Source organism: Mercenaria mercenaria, chromosome 11 (genome assembly GCF_021730395.1).
Source record: "Mercenaria mercenaria strain notata chromosome 11, MADL_Memer_1, whole genome shotgun sequence".
NCBI classification, from domain to species: Eukaryota; Metazoa; Mollusca; class Bivalvia; order Venerida; family Veneridae; genus Mercenaria; species Mercenaria mercenaria.
The window spans coordinates 53,783,953-53,799,347 of NC_069371.1; the positions used below are offsets into that span (position 1 = coordinate 53,783,953).

Here is a 15,395-nt window from a genome sequence, read left to right on the forward strand (position 1 = left end):
TTCGAAAGGAACCAAGATATTATGCTAATACAAGTTGTGTGCAAGTTTGATTAAAACTGATTGCAAAATGTGGTCTCTATCCTGTTCACAAAAAATTGTGGACAGACGCCGACGGACAACGGACGAAGGGCGATCATAAAAGCTCACCTTGTCATCACTATGTGACAGATGAGCTAAAAATAAGATTTCATCTGATTATCACTAGTGAAATTTCACTCTATGTTCTCACAACAGTTTTTAGTTTACTTTTATTTTGTACACCTTTGATGTTTATAATATCCTGCAGGTGATCCGTTTAGGTGTACTTAGATCTTTGGTTCTAAATATCTAACAGGTGATCTATACTGGTACATATTGATCTTTGGTGTTGTATATCTAACAGGGGATCTATACTAGTTCATGTAGACCTTTGGTGTTAATTTCTAACAGGGGATCTATAATAGTTCATGTAGATCTTTGAAGTTATATATCTAACAGGGGCTCTATACTAGTTCATGTAGATCTTTGGTGGTATATATCTAACAGAGGATCTATACTGGTACATATTGATCTTTGGTGTTATATATCTAACAGAGGATCTATACTGGTACATATTGATCTTTAGTGGTATATATCTAACAGGGGATCTATACTAGTTAGTTCTTGTAGACTTTTGGTGTTATTTATCTAACAGTGATCTACACTAGTTCATGTAGATCTTTGGTGTTATATATCTAACAGGGGATCTACAACAGTTCATGTAGATCTTTGGTGTTATATACCTAACAGGGGATCTATACTGGTTCATGTAGATCTTTGGTGTTATATATCTAACAGGGGATCTATACTGGTTCATGTAGATCTTTGGTGGTATATATCTAACAGGGGATCTACACTGGTTCATGTAGATCTTTGGTGTTATATATCTAACAGGGGATCTACACTGGTTCATGAAGATCTTTGGTGGTATATATCTAACAGAGGATCTATACTGGTTCATGTAGATCTTTGGTGGTATATATCTAACAGAGGATCTATACCGGTTCATGTAGATCTTTGGTGGTATATACCTAACAGGGGATCTATACTAGTTCATGTAGATCTTTGGTGTTATATATGTAACTGGGGATCTATAATTGTACATGTTGATCTTTTCTGTTATATATCTAACAGGGGATCTATATTAGTACAGGTAGATGATCTTAGGTGTTATATATCTAACTGGTGACCTATACTGGTACATGTTGATCTTTGGTGTTACATATCAAACAGGTGACCTATACTGGTAAATGTAGATCTATGATGTTATATATCTAACTGCAGATCTATTTAGGTTCATGTAGATCTTTGGTGTTATATACCTAACAGGGGATCTATACTGGTTCATGTAGATCTTTGGTGGTATATATCTAACTGGGGATCTATACTAGTTCATGTAAATCTATAATGTTATAAAGCTAACAGGGGATCTATACTGGTTCATGTAGATCTTTGTTGTTATATACCTAACAGGGGATCTATACTAGTTCATGTAGATCTTTGGTGTTATATACGTAACAGGGGATCTATACTGGTTCATGTAGATCTTTGGTGTTATATATCTAACAGGGGATCTATACTGGTTCATGTAGATCTTTGGTGTTATATACCTAACGGGGGATCTATACTAGTTCATGTAGATCTTTGGTGTTATATACCTAACGGGGGATCTATACTAGTTCATGTAGATCTTTGGTGTTATATACCTAACGGGGGATCTATACTAGTTCGTGTAAATCTTCGGTGTTATATACCTAATAGGGGATCTATACTGGTTCATGTAGATCTTTGGTGTTATATACCTAACAGGGGATCTATACTAGTTCATGTAGATCTTTGGTGTTATATACCTAACAGGGGATCTAAACTGGTATGTGTAGATCCCTCATGGTTTATATCTAACAGGGGATCTATACTGGTTCATGTAGATCTTTGGTGTTATATGCCTAACAGGGGATCTAAACTGGTACATGTAGATCTTTGGTGTTTTATATTTAACAGGGGATCTATACTGGTTCATGTAGATCTTTGGTGTTATATATCTAACAGGGGATCTATACTGGTTCATGTAGATCTTTGGTGTTATATATCTAACAGGGGATCTATACTAGTTCATGTAGATCTTTGGTGTTATATACCTAACAGGGGATCTATACTAGTTCATGTAGATCTTTGGTGTTATATACCTAACAGGGGATCTATACTAGTTCATGTAAATCTTTGGTGTTATATACCTAACAGGGGATCTACACTAGTTCATGTAGATCTTTGGTGTTATATACCTAACAGGGGAACTACACAAGTTCATGTATATCTTTGGTGTTATATACCTAACAGGTGATCTACACTAGTTCATGTAGATCTTTGGTGTTATATACCTAAGAGGGGATCTACACTAGTTCATGTAAATCTTTGGTGTTATATACCTAACAGAGGATCTAAACTGGTACATGTAAATCTTTGGTGTTATATACCTAACAGGGGATCTACACTAGTTCATGTAGATCTTTGGTGTTATATACCTAACAGGGGATCTATACTAGTTCATGTAGATCTTCGGTGTTATATACCTAACAGGGGATCTATACTAGTTCATGTAGATCTTTGGTGTTATATACCTAACAGGGAATCTATACTGGTTCATGTAAATCTTTGGTGTAATATACCTAACAGGGGATCTATACTGGTTCATGTAGATCTTTGGTGTTATATACCTAACAGGGGATCTATACTAGTTCATGTAGATCTTTGGTGTTATATACCTAACAGGGGATCTAAACTGGTATGTGTAGATCCTCCATGGTTTATATCTAACAGCGGATCTATACTGGTTCATGTAGATCTTTGGTGTTATATGCCTAACAGGGGATCTAAACTGGTTCATGTAGATCTTTGGTGTTATATATCTAACAGGGGATCTATACTGGTTCATGTAGATCTTTGGTGGTATATATCTAACAGGGGATCTATACTGGTTCATGTAGATCTTTGGTGTTATATATCTAACAGGGAATCTATACTAGTTCATGTAGATCTTTGGTGTTATATACCTAACAGGGGATCTATACTAGTTCATGTAAATCTTTGGTGTTATATACCTAACAGGGGATCTATGCTAGTTCATGTAAATCTTTGGTGTTATATACCTAACAGGGGATCTATACTAGTTCATGTAAATCTTTGGTGTTATATACCTAACAGGGGATCTATACTAGTTCATGTAGATCTTTGGTGTTATATACCTAACAGGGGATCTATACTAGTTCATGTAGATCTTTGGTGTTATATACCTAACAGGGGATCTATACTAGTTCATGTAGATCTTTGGTGTTATATACCTAACAGGGGATCTATACTAGTTGATGTAAATCTTTGGTGTTATATACCTAACAGAGGATTTAAACTGGTACATGTAAATCTTTGGTGTTATATACCTAACAGGGGATCTATACTAATTAGTTCACGTAGATCTTTGGTGTTATATATCTAACAGGGGATCTATACTATTTCATGTAGATCTTTTGTGTTATATCTATCAGAGGATCTATACTGGTTCATGTAGATCTTTGGTGTTATATAGAGAATAATAGGTTAGTGCCGTAGATGAGAAAGTTTATCTGGTGAGGTGGAGGAGGTTATCTGGTGAGCCGATGGCGAACCGGACAATGTCCGGAGCCGAGCCAGATAAACTTTCTCCATCTTAGGCACTAACCAATTATTCTATCTATCTTGTCATTACTTCATTTTCCGATAATTGGCAATTTATTTTACAAAAATAAGTGTGCGACAACCGCTTTAATGACATCATATTCGTAATGACGTCACTTATATAATGACGTGATTACCGGCAAAATCGCAATAACTAATTTGTTTTTGAATGAAAATCTCATTATTTGACCACTCATTTTCCCAACACAATGATGATGGTTTCGTTGCAAAATTTCTTATGACAACAATATCGATCATAAGGTCACATGATCAACTGACCGTATATCACTGGTCACATGATCAACTGACGGTATATCAAGAAAGATATACGGCACCCTGATATCGGGTCGAAAATACTGCTAGTGACAGGATAAATATCTTACTGAGGATCTATACTGGTTCATGTAGATCTTTGGTGTTATATATGTAACTGGGGATCTATACTAGTTCATGTAGATCTTTGGTGTTATATACCTAACAAGTAGGGGTGACTATTGAGGCCAATTTTGACTATTGCAATACTATTGATATTGCTGAAAAACTATTGCAGGTTACTATTGCGATACTATTGCAGGTTACTATTGTGATACTATTGCAATAGTTATCGACCACCATGTTTATACAGTAAAACTACCAACTGGCATTGTTACTCAGTGTAAGACATGGCACTGTTTATAATTGCTGTTAATACACATTGAGATACATGTTTGTATAACTGAAATGGACATAAATAAATCTAACATTAAATATTTTTAACATTTTTTCTATTTCTTGCCTTCCTTGGCTTTGAAACAATAAGTAAAACAATAAACCTAGGCAAGGTATAATCAAACGAATCAGCCATTTTGTTGTCAACATGTTTAATAACCCAAATCATCGAAAAAGACGAAAATTGACGGATCGGACTAAGGTGTACCAGCAGTAAATGAAGGGCCCTACCGAACAGTTTGCTATATCGTACAAGTAGCCTACTTTCTCCATTGTACATTTTCTCATTTAAGATTAACAGGTTATTTAAATATATTCAATCAAAGTTTCTAAGAAACCAAATTTATTTATTATCTCCCAGACTTCCCAGTCCATTGTTGTAGTTTAATTCCGTGAGGGTTATTATTGTAATGGAGACGTAAACATTTTCTGAGGCGCAAATGAAAGCTGGCTCTGTTTTTTGGTTTATAAATTATTTCTGTATTTACAAAATTTTTAAAACTATCGAAACTATCGACTGTTGAAGGAAATATTGGGAATTGTTATTGGATCGTGACTTTTCTATCGATGCATACTATCGGGACACTCAGTATCGCAATGCATCGATATTTCGATGTATCGTTACACCCCTACAGTAACAAGTGATCTAAACCTGTACATGAAGGTCTTTGCCACTAATATCTAACAGGTGAGCTGCACTGGTTCATACAGTTACCTTTGTTAATGATGGACACACGTTTAGCTACTGCAAAGACATTTAACTCTGTCTCCAGCCACCGTCTTATATGCCTGTGTTTTGGGTGCTCTGTGCTTCTGGGAATCTACCCTTACCTTTTATCTTTTTTAAGTACATTTTGTAGAGACTTAATAAACTGTTCTTTTGAATGCAAGCATAACACACAAACTGACAGAAATGTTATTTATCCCGAACAGAGTTAGTGGTTTGTTTTTAAAAAAGGAACTTGTAATGCACTGATTCTAGAACTATACACTTTTAAATATGACATAAAGCTCAAGACTTACCATCCTTTTTGTAATATAATATTTCCACCTGTTTTTCTTCAGATCCCAGTAAAGCATCTTTAATTTGCAGCATGGCAGTTGAGCTTGTAAGGGGTCCATGCATGAAATCACAAACACAAGTCTTCTGCATGACCTCTGCACGCGAGTAACCACTGAGTTCACAAAATCCATCATTACAGAAGATCACTGGATTTGTTTCTATTTGAGCATTGGCTATCACAAATTTTCTATCTGAAAGTAAAAGTAACAAAACTTTAATCTTTAAAACAATTATATTAGCAGAAGCAATGTGTCTATTGAATAATCTTGTCTGCACTGAAAGTTAAGAGCTATCACTGGAGGTGATTCATATCCTAAGTCAAGAGCTTGTTTGAAATGGTTTTTACCTAAAACATGAACTTCTTTGAACACAATGCATTCCCTTCTGTGGAATCATAGGTATTGTGCTGAATGTATAAAATGGGAGATAATTCTAACAGAATTTAAGACATTTATAGTTCTTGTGCTCTACTACAGTTTCTTCACTGCCATTTATCAATGCATTAAATTATATTAATGTTAATTTCCATTTACTCGAGGCAATGTAATTGTCTTATGTAGAAAAAAAGTTGGAATTAAGTATACAAGAGGGCCAAAATGGCCCAATCAAAAGAATTATGAGATAATTCTAAGTCCAAAGGACAGCTAGGAACAACAAAGGGTGGAATTTAACAAAAAAAAAAAAAAAAAAAAAAAAATTAAAAATTCTTACAAGGTACACATAATGTCAAAATACACCTAAAAATTGGAGGTACCATCATTGTTGTACCACAGAAAAGTGGTCTCGGTTTTTCCCTACGGCCAATAATAATAAAGTTACTTAATAAGCTATTTATAGTAACATAAAAGGGAAGTAACTGAAAAAAATTATTGTAAGTCAACAAAAGAAGGATCTGCAATATAAAAACAAGAGCACTGCAATCGACGCAAATGCAGAGCAATATACACACAAAACAAAGTCATATGACCTTTAAGCCCTAAGTGTGACCTTGACCTTGAAGTGAGCCATTTGAAATATGCGCTCTGCTCATTGTTTCGATGAGGTGAACATTTGTGTCAGGTTTCTTTGAAATCCTTCACGGGGTTCAACAGTTACAGAGCAGAAGGGAAATTGCTAACCAACAGACATACAGACACCGAGGCGATAACATAATATGTCCCTTCGGACGTATAAAAAGGAATCAAGATCTTATGGTGATACAAGTTGTGTGCAAGTTTGGTTAAAATCGAATATCAAATGAAGCTGCTATTATGCCAAAAAGGTCAAAATAGCTAATTTTGGCCCTTTCAGGGGCCGTAACTCTGGAACCCATAAAGGGATCTGGCCGGTTCAAGAAAGGAACCAAGACCTTATGGTGACACAAGTTTTGTGCAAGTTTGATTAAATTCAAATCATAAATGAAGCTGCTATTGTGCAGACAAGGTCAAAATAACTAATTCTGGCCCTATCAGGGGCCATAACTCTGGAACCTATAATGGAATCTAACCATTTCAAGACAGGAACCAACATCTTGGTTCAATACAAGTTATGTGCAAGTTTGGTTAAAATCAAATCATAAATGAAGCTGCTATGGTGCAGACAAGGTCAAAAAAGCTACTTTTGGCCCTTTCAGGGGCCATAACTCTGGAACCCGTTATGGGATCTGGTCAGTTCAAGAAAGGAATTGAGATCTTATGGTGACACAAGTTTTGTGCAAGTTTGATTAAAATCAAATCATAAATGAAGCTGCTATGGTGCAGACAAGGTCAAAAAAGCTTATTTTGGCCCTTTCAGGGGCCATAACTCTGGAACACATAATGGGATCTGGTCGGTTCAAGAAAGCAACTGAGATCTTATGGTGACACAAGTTTTCTGCAAGTTTAATTAAATTCAAATCATAAATGACGCTGCTATTGTGCAGACAATGTCAAAACAGCCAATTTTGGCCCTTTCAGGGGCCATAACTCTGGAACCAATAATGGAATCTGGCCAGTTGAAGAAAGGAACAAAGATCTTATGGTGACACAAGTTGTGTGCAAGATTGGTTAAATTCAAATCATAAATGAAGCTGCTATTGTGCAGACAAGGTCAAAATAGCTAATTCTGACCCTTTCAGGGGCCATAACTCTGGAACCCATTAAGGAATCTGGCCAGTTCAAGAAAAGAACCAAGATCTCACGGTGATACATGTTGTGTGCAAGTTTGGTAAAAATCAAATCATAAATGCAGCTGCTATTGTGCAGACAAGGTCAAAATAGCTAATTTTGGCCCTTCAGGGGCCATAACTCTGGAACCCATAATTGGATCTGGCCGGTTCAAGAAAGGAACCAAGATCTTATGGTGATACAAGTTGTGTGCAAGTTTGGTTAAAATAAAATCATAAATGAAACCACTATCGTGCAGACAAGAAATTGCTGACGCACAAAAATAGCAAATTCTGGCCCTTTAAGGGGCAATAACTCTAGAACCCATGATGGGATCCGGCCAGTTTTCGAAAGGAATTGAGATATCATGCCAATACAAGTTTTGTACAAGTTTGATCAAAATTGCTTACAAAATGTGGTCTCTATCTTGTTCATAAGAAATTAAGGACAGACGGACGGACGTTCCTACACATGGATACTTATGTGGCTACTCTTTTGTTCTCTCTATTGTTCTTTTAGCCACGTAAGAGAAAAATAGCCACATAAAAGCCTTACGGAATGAATGACATCAAAGAAAAAGTACAGTTACCTATTGTTCCTATAGCCACCTAAGTATGCAAATGTAAGCTCGGATGGACGGACGGACGACGAACGAAGGGTGATCACAAAAGCTCACTCTGTCACTATGTGACAGGTGAGCTAAAAAAGGGAGATAATTCTAAAATAAAATCTAAGATAGATTTTACATTTCTTGTGTTGTACCTTTGTTGTATAAAAATAAAGTTAAATTCCTTTTTAAGGATTGTACAGTGCCCCTAAAGTGACATGTTACACACTTTTTTTCCACTTAGGTAATGTGAGACTTTTTTTATTTCGTTCGTTTAAACGAAATAACTATTTCGTTTAAACGAAATCATTTCGTTTTAACGAAATAAGTTTAAACGAAATGATTTTGTTTAAACGAAATAACTAATTCGTTTAAACGAAATAGTCATTTCGTTTAAACAAATTAGTTATTTCGTTTAAACAAATTAGTTATTTCATTTTAAACGAAATAGTTAAACGAAATAGTTATTTCGTTTAAACGAAATAAAAAAAGTCTCACATTACCTAAGTGGAAAAAAAGTGTGTAACATGTCACTTTAGGGGCACCGTAGGATTGAGAGCTACTGTATTAAATGTTACAAAAGTTACAAAGTGAGAGATAATTCTAAAAATTCTTGATCTCATGCTCAGTACTTCTCTGTGCAGTCTGATCATAATTTGCACTGTTTGCCATTCAGTCAGTATTTTTTTGGTAAGCACCCCTTTTAACAGTTAATGGCATTGTCCAAATTGAAAGATGGATAACTTCATTATAGAAATTTAGCAGGGTAAGGGTTAAATTACCTTCATTGATGTCAAAGTTATTGTCAAATATTTAGGAGCAGATGTACTAAGGTACACAGATAGAAAGAGTAAGACTCCAATTTAGCCCCAAAAACTTGTTTGGGTATAACTGGCTAACCACAACATATTAAGGAGCTGATCTGTAGGTCTTCCTACTAACTGATCACTTATCTGCCTTGCTTCTAACAACTATTCTGCATACAACCATAACATAGACACCAAGGTCACATGACCATGTGAGCTAAAAGCTAACCTATATCCCAGTTTCTTTAAAGTTATTTAATAAAGTATTAAACCTGCAATAACAGCAATTTCTAGTTATAATGTTTTCGTCTATGCTATTTCCATGGTATTATGTTTCTGCCTATGCTATTTCCATGTCATTATGTTTTCCCCTATGATTTTTCTATGTCAGGTTTTTGCCTGTGCTATTTCTGTGTCACCATTTTGTACCTATGTTTTTTCCATGTCATGTTTTCCCCTATGCTATTTTAGTCTATGCTATTTCTATAACAGAAGCTTTTCCCCATGCTACTTCAGTGTCATGTTTTCACCTATGCTATTTACATGTCAGTATGTTTCCACATTCTTTCTCCATTTAAAGTAGATCTTCTGAGCACATACAAGGTGAGAAATCAAGAAATTTCATACGAAGACTTGATTTCAAATATAATTTGCCAATACTTGCAGAGAGAGCCATGGTGGCCCTAAGAAACTCAGTTTATTGAAGATCTGCCAATCACTTCAAGGAATAAGTAATTGAAGAAATTTCTATTTTTAGCCCCAGTGGCCCCTAAAAGGATCCAAGTGTCACCCTCCCACCCCCACCATCAACCACTGAAAAAGTTGGGAGAGGACCATACAATGATGCTGTGGACTAAGTTTGATGAAGACCCATTTTTGTATGAGAAGAAGTTGTTTAAAGATTTTTCTATTTTTAGCTCTAGCAATACCTAAATGGTGGCACACATCCCCATCTTTACAAATTTTCGAGAGGACCTTACAATAATGCTACAGACCAAGATTGAGGAATATCTATCAAGCAGTTCATGAGAAGAAACTGTTTAAAGGTATCTCTATTTTTAGCTCTTATGGCCCCTAAAAGGGACCAAGTGCCCAATTTGAACAAAATTTGGATAGGATCTTATAATGATGATGCAGACCAAGTTTGAAGAAGATCCAACAAGACATTCATAAGAAGAAGTTGTTCAAAGATTTTTTTTGTGTGTTTCTAGCTCAAAGTACCACTAAAAGCTGCCAAGTACCCCCATTTGAACAAAATTAGCAGAGGACCTAATAATAACGCTACATGTTTGATGAAGATCCATCAAGCAGTTCATGAGTAGAAGCATTTCAATGCATTTCTATTTTTAGCTCTAACAGCCGGCCCCTCTAAAAGGAGCAGAGTGCCCCCATTTGAACACATTTGGGAGAGCTCCTTATGACAATGCTATAGGACCAAACTTGACGATCAGATCCATTCAGTGGTTCATGAGAAGTTGTTTCAAGGTCTATGAGAGGTGAAGCTGAACATTTCAATATATTTGAGAGAGGGCATTGACAGGATGCTATAGACCAAGTTTGGAATAATTTTGAACAGCAGTTTCAGAGAAGAGTGTGGATGACAGACAATTTACGCTGCACCATCTGCCTATACTGATAGTTCACCCTGAGCCTTTGGTTCAGATGAGTTAAAAGAATACAGATTTTCTAAAGACAGAACTGGTGTGACCTAACTAATTACAATAGACTCCAGTACTTAATAAGATCTGTAGCATGTAACATTATCTTATAAAATGATCATGTAAAGGCTCTGTAAGTATCATTGATACAATTTAGTGATATACACAGTTTTTGCACTAGGAGACCAATAAAGGATAAGTAACTGATTCTGAAGTATGCTTGACCGTCATACAAGAGTCATAGTCCAGGAATTAATCTCCTGGCCAATATCAATCAATCAGAACTGATATACAAACAATGTCTCCCTTGCAGAACATCCGTTCCATACTAATATGACATTTGCAAGATTGATTCAGAATTTAAGACCAGATCCTATTTTGGTCTTAGCAAATGTCGCCTCCTTTTGGTTATCACATGGCAAGCTTAAAAGAAATGTGGTTTATTGTAAAATATAATCAGACAGTATTGAATTTCTTAAGGAGAGATCAATCTGGGCTTTTTTTTTCAAAATTTTAAAAAAGAATATTAGCAAAATATGTTCTTGCTAATATAAATGGACCTTTAGTTGTTGTGATTTGAAACATCCGCTGTAAAATATAGGGACTGGTTTGAAACATTCATTGTGTACTATAGAGTCTGTCCAATCTAAAAGTGTGTTTCAAATGTAATCCTAACTGTAAACAGGCCCTTTAACTACATATTTTACTTTTTTTCTGAACTGTTACCAGAAAGTTACATTACATTAAAATTAAAATAATCTTTAAAGATGGTACTTGCAGCATCAAGGATCCAAGAAGCCTTAGCTGGTTGCAGTATTGCCACTATGTCAGCAGTGTGGTCTTTATGTTTTCATTCATTTGGACTTTTTTAGAAAGCAAAGACACTGACAACTAATAACAGTCTTAACATGTAAAGAGAATGCATGTTTTTCGTATTATTACATCTGCAGAATGCATTAAGGGGATTGGTTGGTGAGGGCATCAACATAATTATGCTAAGGGCTTCTGCAGTTGTTGTAACATAAAACAAGAGGGCCAAGATGGCCCTAGGTCGCTCACCTAAGAAACACACCATAACAGTGTAAAACATGTTTGACCTAGTGATTTCATGGAAACAAATATTCTGACCAATTTTCATTAAGATTGGACCAAAAAATTGGTCTCTTGCGATAAAACAAGCATTTTCTTAGATATGGCCTAGTTTTTGACCCTAGATGACCCATGTTCAAACTCGACCTAGATTTTATCAAGGCAATCATTCTGACCAAAATTCATGAAGATCAATTGAAAATACAGCCTCTATCACATACACAAATTTTGTGTTTGATTTGACCAAGTGACCTTGTTTTTGACCTCAGATGACCCATATTCAAATTCGACCTAGATTTCATTAAGGCAATCATCCTGACCAAATTTCATAAAAATCAATTGAAAAAAAACAGTCTCTATCGCATACACAAAATTTTTCTTTAATTTGACCTAGTGACCTAGTTTTTGACCTCAGATAACCCATATTCAAACTCGACCTAGATTTCATCAAGGCAATCACTCTGACCAAATTTCATGAAGATCAACTGAAAACTACATCCTCTATTGCATACACAATGTTTTTCTTCGATTTGACCTAGTGACCTAGTTTTTGACCCAGATGACCCATTTTCGAACTCCGCCTAGATTTTATCAAGGTAATTATTCTGGCTAAATTTCATGAAGATCAGTTGAAAAATACAGCCTCTATCGCATACACAAGGTTTTTCCTTAATTTGACCTAGTGACCTAGTTTTTGACCCCAGATGACCCATTTTCCAACTCCGCCTAGATTTCATCAAGGTAATCATTCTGACCAGAATTCATGAAGATCAATTGAAAAATACCGCCTCTATCGCATACACAAACGTTTTTCTCTGATTTGACCTAGTGACCTAGTTTTTGACCGAGATGACCCATTTTCGAACTCGGCCTAGATTTCATCAAGGCAATCATTCTGACCAATATTCATGAAGATCAATTGAAAAATACAGCCTCTATCGCATACACAAGGTTTTTCTTTGATTTGACCTACTGACCTAGTTTTAAACCTGAGATGACCCATTTTCGAACTCGGCCTAGATTTTATCAAGGTTATCATTCTGACCAATATTCATGAAGAATAATTGAAAAATACAGCCTCTATCGCATACACAAGGTTTTTCTTTGATTTGACCTAGTGACCTAGTTTTTGACCCGAGATGACCCAATTTCGAACTTGGCCTAGATTTCATCAAGGCAATCATTTTGACCAATATTCATGAAGATCAGTTGAAAAATACAGCCTCTATCGCATACACAAGGTTTTTCCTTAATTTGACCTAGTGACCTAGTTTTTGACCCGAGATGACCTATTTTCGAACTCGGCCTAGATTTCATCAAAGTAATCATTCTGACCAAAATTCATGAAGATCAATTGAAAAATACCGCCTCTATCGCATACACAAGGTTTTTCTCTGATTTGACCTAGTGACCTAGTTTTTGACCCGAGATGACCCATTTTCGAACTTGGCCTAGATTTCATCAAGGCAATCATTCTGACCAATATTCATGAAGATCAATTGAAAAATACAGCCTCTATCGCATACACAAGGTTTTTCTTTGATTTGACCTAGTGACCTAGTTTTTAAACCGAGATGACCCATTTTCGAACTCAGCCTAGATTTAATCAAGGTTATCATTCTGACCAATATTCATGAAGAATAATTGAAAAATACAGCCTCTATCGCATACACAAGGTTTTTCTTTGATTTGACCTAGTGACCTAGTTTTTGACCCGAGATGACCCATTTTCGAACTCCGCCTAGATTTTATCAAGGTTATCATTCTGACCAATATTCATGAAGATTAATTGAAAAATACAGTCTCTATCGCATACACAAGGTTTTTCTTTGATTTGACCTAGTGACCTAATTTTTGACCCGAGATGACCCATTTTCGAACTCGGCCCAGATTTCATCAAGGTTATCATTCTGACCAGTATTCATGAAGATTAATTGAAAAATACAGCCTCTATCGCATACACAAGCTAAATGTTGACAGACGACGGACGACAGACGACAGACGACGGACGACGGACGCCGGACATCGAGCGATCAGAAAAACTCACCTGAGCATTGCTCAGGTGAGCTAACAAACACAAACATGTTTGGTGAACATTTGACGAGAACTGCTAAAGTTAGAGAGTAGACACTCAATTTTCACAATTCTAATAATTCAAGAGCCATAACTCCAGAGTCAATGGAACAATCCAACGGGTTGATATTATGTCCATAAACATTGTTACCAAGTTCTGTGAACACTGGATAAGAACTGCTCAAGCAAGGGAGTGGAAACTTTAGCAGGAGCCACCCGCTGCCTATCCACTGCCTGGAACTGCTCAAGCAAGGGAGTGGAAACTTTAGCAGAAGCCACCCGCTGCCTATCCACTGCCTGGAACTGCTCTGAGCAGTCAAGCAAGGGAGTGGAAACTTTAGCAGAAGCCACCCACTGCCTATCCACTGCCTGGAACTGCTCAAGCAAGGGAGTGGAAACTTTACCAGAAACCACCCGTTTCCTATCCACTGCCTGGAACTGCTCAAGCAAGGAAGTGGAAACTTAAGCAGAAGCCACCCGCTGCCTATCCACTGCCTGTCCATGTACTGCATTATATTTCCTGTTTCTGTCTTCTGCAATCTCTCAATGTGTCAAGTTAATTCAAGTTCCTCTATGTGGTGTCAACTTAAGCAATTTGTGACATGAAAGTACCAAAAACTAAGTACAAAAAATATAATAAAGTTAGAGACAATTGTTATGCTCAACACCTTCTTTCATAGCAGTCTATCATTGGGTCAAGTTAATTTAAATTCTATCTAGCAGGTTAGGATTGACATAATAGTACCCCACTAAACTCTTTTAATTGGCTTACAGACAGAATTTTAGTGACTTTTGTTCTAATTAAGGCTGTGAACATCTAAATCCTGCTGAAATATGTCCTTATATCAATTCAAGAGTAAAATTTTAATCTTCAATTTCATCACTTCTTTTGTCCACAATTTAGCCACCTGATTCCTGCAATATCCACTAGGCATGCAAGTGTTGTCAGACTAATAATTAAGATATTGAGCTTGTCTAGTTGTGAAAGTTATCAATTATTACAGATCACACTGTCTGGTTATGGTTACTTCTGACATTCAAGATGCTGGTGGCCTTTAACTTATATTACATGTTTTAGAGTGGGAGGTATTAACATCATCAATAATTGATAAGTTCCACACTGCCCATGATCTGACTGGCTATATATATTGGTACTTACTGTCAAATAAATCATGTTTATATTTCTGTTGTCCTGCTTTTATTGTTCTATTTGAGAAAAACTACCTTTTCAGGCAACTTTCACTACAGCACTATGTTAATTCCAGACATGTGTAAGTTTGGTACTAATTACATATTACCTGCATGTACAGCTATGTGGAAATTCCAAAGACATGTGAATGTTGAGTACTATTTATAAAAAAACTTCATGAACAGCTATATGGAAATTCCCAGAAAGTTTGGTATTAATTACAGAACAACCTCATGTAGAGCTATGTGGAAACTCCACAGACATGTGAAAGTTTGGTACTCATTGTATTGAAATTCAACTTGTGAGTCATCTATTACACATTTGTAACAGGAGAACAGAAAAACAAACTTTTG

The 15,395-nt window shown here is 36.0% G+C and overlaps 1 protein-coding gene across 4 annotated transcripts in view; it reads right to left on the reverse strand.

Moving 5' to 3' along the window:
* LOC123531301 (potassium voltage-gated channel subfamily H member 7-like) overlaps positions 1–15,395 on the reverse strand; it is a 463,598-nt gene that overhangs the window by 310,987 nt on the left and 137,216 nt on the right. For all 4 annotated transcript variants that reach the window (XR_008366046.1, XM_053517472.1, XM_045312132.2 and 1 more), the window contains exon 2: positions 5,458–5,688. Coding sequence is in view for 3 of the 4 variants with exons in the window: in XM_053517472.1 (XP_053373447.1) it covers positions 5,458–5,688 (231 nt within the window). In the remaining variant the exon portion in view is untranslated. The remainder of the gene's footprint in view (positions 1–5,457; positions 5,689–15,395) is intronic.